This window comes from Mus caroli, chromosome 9 (assembly GCF_900094665.2).
Source record: "Mus caroli chromosome 9, CAROLI_EIJ_v1.1, whole genome shotgun sequence".
Taxonomy (NCBI): domain Eukaryota; kingdom Metazoa; phylum Chordata; class Mammalia; order Rodentia; family Muridae; genus Mus; species Mus caroli.
The window spans coordinates 95,035,685-95,046,413 of NC_034578.1; the positions used below are offsets into that span (position 1 = coordinate 95,035,685).

General features: G+C 41.0%; 1 protein-coding gene across 4 annotated transcripts in view; it reads right to left on the reverse strand.

The window, feature by feature from the left end:
* Positions 1 to 10,729, reverse strand: part of Armc8 (armadillo repeat containing 8) — an 89,563-nt gene that overhangs the window by 10,546 nt on the left and 68,288 nt on the right. For all 4 annotated transcript variants that reach the window (XM_021171189.2, XM_029481164.1, XM_021171191.2 and 1 more), the window contains 3 exons: positions 10,336 to 10,428; positions 8,262 to 8,411; positions 7,178 to 7,273 (listed from right to left, as the gene is read on the reverse strand). In XM_021171189.2, coding sequence (XP_021026848.1) covers positions 7,178 to 7,273; positions 8,262 to 8,411; positions 10,336 to 10,428 — 339 coding nt within the window. The remainder of the gene's footprint in view (positions 1 to 7,177; positions 7,274 to 8,261; positions 8,412 to 10,335; positions 10,429 to 10,729) is intronic.

A 10,729-nucleotide genomic window follows, 5' to 3' on the forward strand; every position in this document is an offset into this window, starting at 1 on the left:
GTTTCTTGTTGGGCTTTAAGCCATCACATTAATGTCAGTGACTAGCATACCTAAGAGCCTGGGTTGGATCCTGGCACTTCCAAATTCCTACTACAAAGACAATACATTTAGAAACTCATTTCTAAGAAGATCCTGTGACTGATCCCGGCTCTCTTTGAAGATGTAACCAGCCTCTTTGCTGGAAGCTTCCTAGGAACTGCAACTCCCCTCTTCCTTAGGTCTCCATCTGTAACTTGCTCCCAAGTTCATGACTGAACCTGTCTCCATGCCACATTGGCTATGACAATTACAACACGTTGATGGTATGTCTGTGTAAAGGACCCTGGTCCAGGCTGGCCTGATGAAGACACTGGAGGCAGCTGGTGGGACAGTACATTTTGGCAGGGCACTGGCAAGGGGAGATTCTGATCAGTAGAAGAGATCATGCTTACCAGAGGCTCCCTTGTCTGTAGCCAGGATTAAGGGAAAGGGAAAGGGACTTTGGCAGGGAACTCAATACAAACCCAGATGGAGCCCAGCAGAGACTGGTCTTCGGCAGGGCACCTGGGGGACATGGCAAGAAGACAGCCTGACTTTACACTGTTTCATAAACAACTGCATTTCACTGAAGCAAAAGGGAACTAAGAAAACAAAAGTTGCCAAGTACTATAAAGGCCAGGGGCAGCAACATGAGCCTGAAGCACAGGCATCAAAGACAGCTGAGGACAGGGCACAGCCTCAATCTCTTCCAGCCTAAGCCTTTCCCTTTATAAGTCTTAAAGGATGGAAGCTAAGGAAGAAACTGTTTTCCTACTGAGGCCCAAGACCTCAACTGTCTTGAGGGGTCTGTGACTATATTTCCCTTTGATTAGCACACAGCTGTAACTAGATTAAGCAAGTAAGAGATGAAATATAAACCAAAGAAGGCTGCCTCTGTGGTACAGGAGAGAGAAAGAAAACACAATTTCTATAACTCAAGGTCTAAGCGGGCAGTAGCAACACATTTAATCCTGGGCAGCTGATGAACTGTGACAGTAATGGCTTGAGGAAGATGGATTGGTGTGTGACAGATTAGCAGACAGTTCCCTAAGAAAAGCAGTAACAATGGATTTGTACTTAAATAAAAGAATTCTTACTGGAGTGTTTATGTGGTAGGTTGAAGTGAGTGGATGTGGCACTGTACATATGTGAAGGTCAGAGGACAACTGTGTGGGCTCAGGTCTCCTACGTTTATGTGGATTCTGGAGAACAATTCAGGTTGCCAGAATTGTGAGGCAAACACCTTTACCCTCTGGACAATTTCAACAGCCTTCTGCTTGTGCGGTATGTGTGTGTTTACTTGTAGAGCTTCACTATGTATCCCAGGCTGACCTTGAACTTGCAGCAACATTCCTCAACTTTCCAAATGTTGAAATGAGGGGTGTTCTGTTAAACTCACAAGGAAATGGGGAAGGGGCTGATAGCAACTGCTTTCAAGGGATTCAAGTTCAGAACTGTGGAGCAATGGTTGTTTTGCCCACATTCTATCTCAGTTCAACAAGAGGACAGGGTTATCGCACGTAAGGAGTGAGTATCCAATCCTTCCTTTCTTCTCCTCCCCATTGTCATCCAGATCATTGACACAAAAGCTGCACTAATGCAGGCACACTGGCACTGCGTGTGCAAACACACACCTTCCTTTACTAATGCAGGCACACTGGCACTGCGTGTGCAAACACACACCTTCCTTTACTTCAGCTCTTCCTTTGTGGTGCTGACTACGAAACGATTTCACAAGCCATATAAGGTGACCTCCTAGGTGTTGGCGAGACAATGCTCCCTAAACAGACATCACCAGAATTGACTAGGACAAAGACAACAACAGCCAAGAGCAAGGCCAAGCTGTATGTAGAAAGGTGAAGCCAGGAGGGAGCAGGGAGGAGGAAGAACACACAAGAGCCACGGGTTCCACCCCTCTGTCTTCTTTCCCCATTTCTCCTCAGAAGGGCTCAGACTGAGCTGCCCAGAGCAGCCTAATAGGAAATCATAAAAATTACTGGCTATGAACGAGAATTTTAAAAGGCCAAATGTTTTTGGAGAAAGGAAGAAACGTAAACATGTTGAGCCTCACTGTGGAAGAACTACCCCTCTCTTACATACTCAAGAATATAAAGGAAAATGATGGAAGGCTCTTTCAGTAAGACAGATGAGTAATTGATATTTATTTTTGAGTATCAGAATAGGTCTATGATCCTCAACAACAACAAAAACAAAAAAGAACAAAACTAAAGCAAAAAAAACAAACAAAAAAACCCCTTACTATAAATATTCCTATAGACACGAGAAAAATCAAAGACATTCAATTAGTTCTTGAACTAAGTCAACTCAAGATATGAACTAGACAGCAGAATGATAAAAACTACACTAGTTTGCATAATCCTCTAGTATCAACAACTGAAAATCACTTAAGTAAAGCCGAGACTGGCAAACTGTGGCCTGGAGCCACTCAACACCTGGTCTATGTGAACATGGGGTTCTGTTGAAGCACAGCCAGGTATCTGTCTTGCCAGTGGCTGCTCAGGGAAGCAGCGCCAGTAAAGAGTTTCCAACAGCTGCAGAAAAACTGACTGGAAAAAAACTCCAGTATCTGCTCATTGGTAGTCAGTACACTATGTTAAAATTTTCTTTTTTTAATAAAGAGGATCTATCAAAAACCTACATATCTCATACTCAATGGTGAAAGATAATATTTTCTTCAAATACTGAGAACAAGGGAAATATGTCTATCAGAGCAAACTGATAGAAATATTTCCCTTGTTCCCTTGTCAGCTACTACAAAGAATGCAGAGCCCTGCAAAAATCAAAGTCCTATCCTGCCCTTTACAGAAAGTTTACCAACCTGACCTCTGAAATAGAGGCCAGAAAAACAGTAAAAATGAAACTGAAGATGATCTTTGAAAAGATCAGTTAGACTGCTCCAGTTGGGTTCATCTGTAAAAAAGGTGTGACAATGCACGGAACAAGAGAGGAGCTGCTGTCCACCTTTTAGTCCTAGGACTTGGGACACTGAGGCAGGAAGAATGCTAAGAGTTTGAAGTCATGTCGGGCGTGGTGGCGCACGCCTTTAATCCCAGCACTCGGGAGGCAGAGGCAGGCAGATTTCTGAGTTCGAGGCCAGTCTGGTCTACAAAGTGAGTTCCAGGACAGCTAGGGCTACACAGAGAAACCCTGTCTCGAAAAAACCAAAAAACCAAAAAAATCAAACAAACAAAAAGTTTGAAGTCACTCAGGGCTACAAAGGGAGTTCTGACCTAAACTACATTAAGACTGCCTCACCCTTTCCCCAAACAGGAGGGCAACACTGTAGGACACTGCTTACTTATAAAAGGTAGTACGGGGATATGATAATCAATTTTATGGCAATAATATGAAAACTCAGATGAAGTAAAGATTTCCTTGAGAGATTTATGATGTCATATTTTACTCATGAAGAAACAGCCTTGAATAGTTCTCCTCCTGTTAAAGTAATGGCTTTTGAGTTAAACACTTCCACTGAAGAAATATTAGACCCCAAGGTCTGCACTGGAACAGTCCAGCAAGATTGAAGAGAGACCAGAGTTCTAGCTCACCACAAATTCTTGCAGAAAGTTGGGAGACACCACTTTCACCTGCTTCCCCAAGCCCAGCAGTGCCTTTGAATGCTTTCTTTTCACTGTTGTCTTTTACAAGTAAATCACTGTGAGTGGAACTGCCTAGCATGCTGGGTTTTGAACCTGGTTTCTTTCACATGGTTCAATGCACCTAAGATTAGTCCATGCTTTAGAATGTACCAAAACATGTCTGCCATGTTACCCCCGCGGCCACAGCTGCTAATCAGTTTGCCACAGTTCACACAGGACTTTCTTGAGTGTCATCTGCTTTGTTTCTAGTTTCTGGTGACTATGAATAAAAATTCTTATAAATATTGACAGGATTCCTGTGAAATAGGTTTTCATCTATGAATTAATACCTAGGATAGGACTAGGGAGCTGTGTTGTAACAACTGGACCTCTGCATTGTGGATTCCACATCCACAGGTGGAAAATTCTGCGGAAAACTTTTTGTAGTGAGTGTGTATATATATTTTCCTGTCATTATGCCTTAAACAATACTGTATGTAGCACTTATACTGTTATACCAGAAGTAATTCAAATTATTTAGACTGTACAGGAGGATGTGTATAGAGTATATACAAGTAGTATATCGATTCATTTTATATATGGGACAGGAGACTTTGGTACCACATGCTGAGAAGGAGGAGACCAGTCATGGACGGATACTGAGAGTGACTGTGTTCGCTAACGTTGTAAGAAAACGTCATACCTTTTCAAAGTGTGCCATTTTGCACTCTCACTGCATGCTTCCTAGCAATTGTACAAATGGCCATTTAAAATGGTTGCCAGTCTAGGGCTGGTGACATGGCTCAGACATACTTGCTACCACGATGGGCCACCTGCATTCCACACCTGGAACCCACACTGTACAAGGGAAGGACCGACTCCTGCTTGCCCTCTGCCCTCAACAAGCATGCCCACCCCCACACAAATAAGTAAGTAAATGGAACAGTGGTTTTCAAAACGCTTGCCAGTCTAAGGACCTTGCAGTGGTGTTGTATTGTGGAGTATCTGCTGCTGGTTGTTTTCGTTTTGTTCTGAAAGCTTCCTAAACCTTTTGAACACAAGTCATTGTGTCTAATGTGCTCACATAGTGATTTCCCGCAGGTGGGGTGTCTTGCTGATTCACGCGCTTGAGTCCAGTCCACAGAGTACAAGTTTCGCAGCTAGATGAAGATCAATGTACCTTTCCTGAATGCTATTTTAATGGCTATATCGTAACATTTCATTTTTTCTACTATATTTTAAAAGTTTTATAATTTTATTCTTTACTCTTTATGAATACAATTTTATCTAAGGTATGAGATGAAGTTTAAAGTTAATATTTTTTGGCCTTTAAAAAAACTGACATCTTTTTCCCACTGAATTTCCTCAGTAACTCTGTAAATTATTACAAACCATATACGTGTGTATCTGTCTGCAGACTTCCTAGTTAGTTCTAGCTTTACACTGATGATACAGTAACAGGGAGTTTCCAGTTGTTTTTTGTTTGTTTGTTTTCTGTTCCTTTTTAACAGAATTGGCTATTCTAGTTCTTTTTACTTCCCAAAGATTTTAGGAACTGAAAGACTTTGGTAATTCACAACTATATTAATACTTCTTTATTCTGGGATCATGACTGGGATTATGTTGTCTGTAACCACTTAAGGCGAGGCAACATCATTAACTTTTTATATTTTTCTGTTTACCTAACTCTTAGTTCTATTTTCATCAGAGTCTTAGAACTTTCAGGACACAAAGCCTTATGAGATTTAAATCTAAGAACTTTGTTTTCCTCAAGCTAGTGAAAATGTTGTTTTTAGTATTATTACTAATCTCTCATTGCTTAATTGTGGAAAAAAGAAAACTGTCTCTATTGTCACCTCACTTAACTTAGTTCTAGATTTAAAAAAAAAAAAAATCACACAGATACTGTTTTCTATTCAGCTCTTCTGTCTGGGGAACAGTTCTGTTTTATCCTTCCCAATCTGTGTGCCTTGTTTGTTTTGCTTGCCATATTCCAGTGCCCTGTTGACTGGGAGTGATATGAATGGAGGAACTTGTTTTCTTTCCAATAAAATGTCAAAAGTGGGTATATTCACTACCTTGACTGCAGTGGTAGCTTCATGGGTAGATGCACCTGTGATAAGTTATGCATACTTGTGGATACTGCAAATGTATGCAGCTTAATGAATGCCCCAATAAAAGTAACTTACTAGATATTTTTGAGGAGGACTGAAGTTCCAAATAACAACTAAGTTTAAATCCCCTATTGACACCTACTTCTGGGTCATCTCCAAATTCTGTGAGCATCTGTACCTATATTAGTGTTCTGTAAAGAAAACACACTGTTGTTGGTCATTTCACCCATATCTAAATCCCAGCTGGCCTTAGTGACTTGCTTATTTATAGACTGGTGGAATTCTATCCAGGCGAGTGCTGTCTCTACAGACAGAATACATCTGTATACTTTGCAAGTAGCATTTTTTTGAACAGTATATTCTTCATTCTTGTATCCCAGTGATGACTTTCATTTCAACTATTTCCAGTGTTAAATTATTGTTATCAAAGTTTACTTCTATATTTTAAATCACTTAAGATATTTGTCTCAAAATGACTTAGTCAACTCTTTTTTCTTTTTTTTTCAAGATTAAATTCAGGCCCAGATCTCAAGTGCTAAGCTCTCTGACATCCAGGATGGCTCTAAGTCAGGAACACAAAGGATAAGCCAACTCTCCATAATGACGCCAGACAAGTTTCTCTCTCTTTCAAACACTCACATACATAATATCATACTCGTGTGTTCACGTGCATGTGTGACACACACACAGCTCAAGAACTTTGAACATGAACAGAGTCTTTTTTTTTTTCGAGACAGGGTTTCTCTGTATAGCCCTGGCTGTCCTGGAACTCACTTTGTACACCAGGCTGGCCTCGAACTCAGAAATTCGCCTGCCTCTGCCTCCCGAGTGCTGGGATTAAAGGTGTACGCCACCATGCCTGGCCAGAGTCGTTTTTACGATCAACCATTTCTGGAAAGCAAATACTAGTGGTGTGTCAGACTCTGTGTTAACATCTTGGCAGGTGACCTTTATTTTTGTCGTAAAATAAAATATACACAACTTCTAATTTAGATAAATTTTAGAAAATGTAGATATTAACTCCCAACTGACTCCCTGCTAATATAGCTGCTGTACTTTCCTACTTTCCCTAAATATGTCCTATAGAAAATAAGGGTTTGAAATGGCAACCAAGAATAGAAGATACTGAAGAGTAAAGAAACCAAAACTGTCTTCAGGACGAGGAATTATCATTCAGGGAGTAGTGGGTTTGAGCTGAGACCATAGTGACAGACTGGAGAAAGCATTAAGTCTAGTGTGCTAAAGGAAGCTGCTCCTGCAGAGATGGGTCAGTACATGTGGCATGTGACATAAGCAAGAAATCTACAGACTCTGGCCATGTTTTCCTCTATTTCAGGGAAGGAAATCACACAAGAAAGGAGAAACTTTCTTCTTGTTTCCAAGACAAGAAGACTCACAAGATCTACCTTTGTACCTAAGAGGCAGAAGGTTCTCCACCACACGTACCTGCTCTTTGACTTCAATGCTATGCTCCCCTTCCAGTATCAGAGTGACAGCTTGCATAATCTGCTTCCCGTGAGTACTCATGATTTTATCTATATGCTGCAAAACAATGGGAAATCCACAATTACCATCTGGGAGACAGAGCAAAAGACCACAGGAGGCCTTTTATCTTTTGGTTTAGTTTATTGACAGAGTCTCATGCAGCTGATCAAGATCTTGAATTCTTGCCAGTGTCTTAGCACTGAGATTAAAGGCCGTGTAAACAACGCCTGACTTACACAACATTGGTCAAAGTTACATGATGCACAACTGCTTCAAGCAGAACAATACAGCATACAAAGCCAGATTCCAAAGACAAGTGTTTACTGTTATTCTAAAGCTGCCCCCACTCTATGTGTGTACATGTGTGTGTATGTGTGCATGTATGTATGTGTATATGTGTGTGTGTGTGTGTGTGTGTGTACTATAAAAGAATTAAAAGCACCGAGAACCAAGAAGCACAAAACGAGGAATAAGAGCAAAAGACATGGAAACTATGCCGTAGGTCACTACTATAGTCTTAGAGTGCAAGTGTGGTCAGAAGGACTGAAAAGACAAGGAAGGCAGAGAAGGGACCTCCTGTTCTCTATCTACCTGAGAGTCACTGATGATGACGGCCAGGGACTATCAGAGAATGCCCACAGTGACCCACTAGCAAGGCTCAGCCTCTCATACTCTTTCATGCACCATTTCTCGCCACAATGACATCAATATGTGAGCAGGTGGTAGATGTGTCTGTGGAATGATATTGAAAGGAATTTTCAAATAAGAAACAGGCCTCAGAGACAATGATCTGGGCTGAAGAGAAGACACACTCTGGCCAGCAAACCACATAACAGTAGTGAAAAGTCAAGACAGGTACACACTGAACATGGAGAGACAGAGCCCTGACAAGGAGACAGCGATGGTGGGTGGAGGGTTATGCAGGCTGGTAGTTCCCCGATCACCCACCCACGCGAACTTGCTTCTCTGGAATGGTCAGCATTTTGCTTACACTCACAGATGCCAAGCATTGCATTGAGCTCAGATGGAATCATATGTTACTTACAGGCCGAGTGGAGAGGAGATTTCTAAGAAGCCCCAATGTCTTCATCAGCACATTCATATCAGAATCCGATAATAACCGGAATAACTGTTCAGTACTCAAACTTCGTAAAATATCTGCTTTTATTTTTTGTTCCGCCTGAAATGCCATATTCTGAAATGATTAAAGAAATTACAAGAATCATGTTTATGGTCACTGTATTAAATTTTATTTTAATAAAACTCAAAGCACAGAAGGAAGTTGGATTGGTCACTCAATTTTTCTGGTTCCTTTTCATCATCTATAGAGAACACTAACAACCATGCTTAGATATACCATACGAGGAATATAACCACTTCCTGACATGGGCATTTGAACAAATACAAACCCGCTTATTACCTCTGAGAACGCCTTGTCACACAGGAAACTCTCAATGGGTTGGAGGTATGCCCTGGCTATTAGCAGCTCAGCCAGCCAGTGGCTACTTTGTTTCTACTTATTTTTTAGTTCATATACTAGACTAGCTCAGTTTACTTCAAGCTCCATGTCGAAAGAAAAAAATAGCAAATGCCAAATAGCACTTCATAAACAAACATTTGCTAGAAAATTTTCTTATAAGTTGATGGCTTATATGTTAGCTATTGCCCTCTAGACAGGTATTCATTCTAATTAAGCAACTGAGACCTATCGGAGAACAAGATTATCAATGACACAGGACAGTATGACAGTCAAAATAACACTTGCTGGCCATCGGAGACCCAGGCCAAAGGTAATCCTATAGCTTTCTGTTTTGTGAACAGAGATCGTAGAGCTGGATATGGAGACTGATTAGAATAAGACAGATTGCAAGATGCAGTGATTCATTTGGTGTCCAGCAAGTCAGGGAGCCCTCAACTCAAGTCCCACAGACTATTTAAGTGAGAGTTCTGGGGAGCAGGCCTTACACATGTACACACACAGGATTCTGAGTAAGCTCTCCTCTTGAAGGGGTTCCTGACACCGAAGTGTAAAGAAACTGACACTGGGAGATCAGTCCTGAAGAGGAGCTAAGGTACAATTGATGGTGTTAGAAACTTTCAAAAGGCCTGGGGGTGCTTTGAGAAGAGCTACAAGTTGTACTAAGGAGAAACACCACTAAGAAATAATCAGAGATGATTACTTCTGTCCCTCAGTTCATGTCAGTAACTCAGCAGATACAGCATGGACACACATCCCAGGCCCACTTTCCCACCAGTAAGGTAGATACAATACAACTGAATGAACAAGGGACAGCACAGACCAGCAACAGGGCTCACTTAGGTAAAGACACAGAGCACATGATCTGAGCCGGACTCACCCAACTCCCCCCCAAAGCTGTCCTGTTACCTCTGGCATGTGTGCACACTCCCCAACTAAATAAAGTCATGAAATATTGATTTTAAAATAGCAGTTACAAATATAAAGTATCTAGTTTTGGTCTGATACACAGCAACTAAATTGTAAATAACCTTAGTATGTTTTTGAAAGTCCATGAAGGTTTACTCCTTATAAAAATTCAATGACGTTTACTTTAATAATCTTGAAAAGAATGGTTCTGCCTCCTAACTTAATAAACTATTATTAAGTTTACTATAAACTGTTCAATTACTATTTGGCAAGGTAACTATTCTACAAAATATGCTAACTACATGGGTGGCACTTATATTAACTCAATTCAGCTACTTCAGAACAGCTATCTTTTAAACCATGAACAGCATAAACATAAAATTTTATGTGTCAGAACAACAATTATTCTATGCTTTGGTTTACTATCTGTTCAGAAAGAAAAGAACATCAATACAAGCAAGCATGAAATATGCAGCTCCCAATGATCAGAGTAATTTGGGAAGAACACACACAAACTTCTGTTCCCAGATAAGGGCATGCTATAGGGATGACTTTACAGCTCAACCTGAAAGACGAACACGGAATCTTTCAGGCCATAGGTCATGAGAAAACTGGACTGGGTTAGCTAGATTTTTGAAAAAGAAAATTACAGAACATACATATGCCATACCTACAACTTTGCTAATGCCTCTGTGTTTCCTGTAAGCTGTGACATTATAACAGTGAGACATACCATTAAAGCCCAAATCCCATTCACTCGTAGAGCAGGGTTTTCACTCTGTGTCAACCCACAGAGCAGCTCGACAGCTCCTGATTCCAAAATTGGCTGATTAGGAAAGAAAGAACAAGATAGAATTAATAAACAAAACAACAACAACAACAAACTGGAGTCCACATCAGGTTGCAAACTACAGTGCCTTCTCCACCGCTTACTGCACCATCTCTTCCACATCTTACTCAAGTCTCAGCAGTTTTCAAAAAGCAGGAACTATTGTACCATGAAAGTTACCCTGACCCTGAGGAAGACAAGGTCAAGGTCTCATTCTGCCTGCCTGCCTGCCTGTGTCTCTGTCTCTCTCTTACACACACACACACACACACACACACACACACACACACACACACAC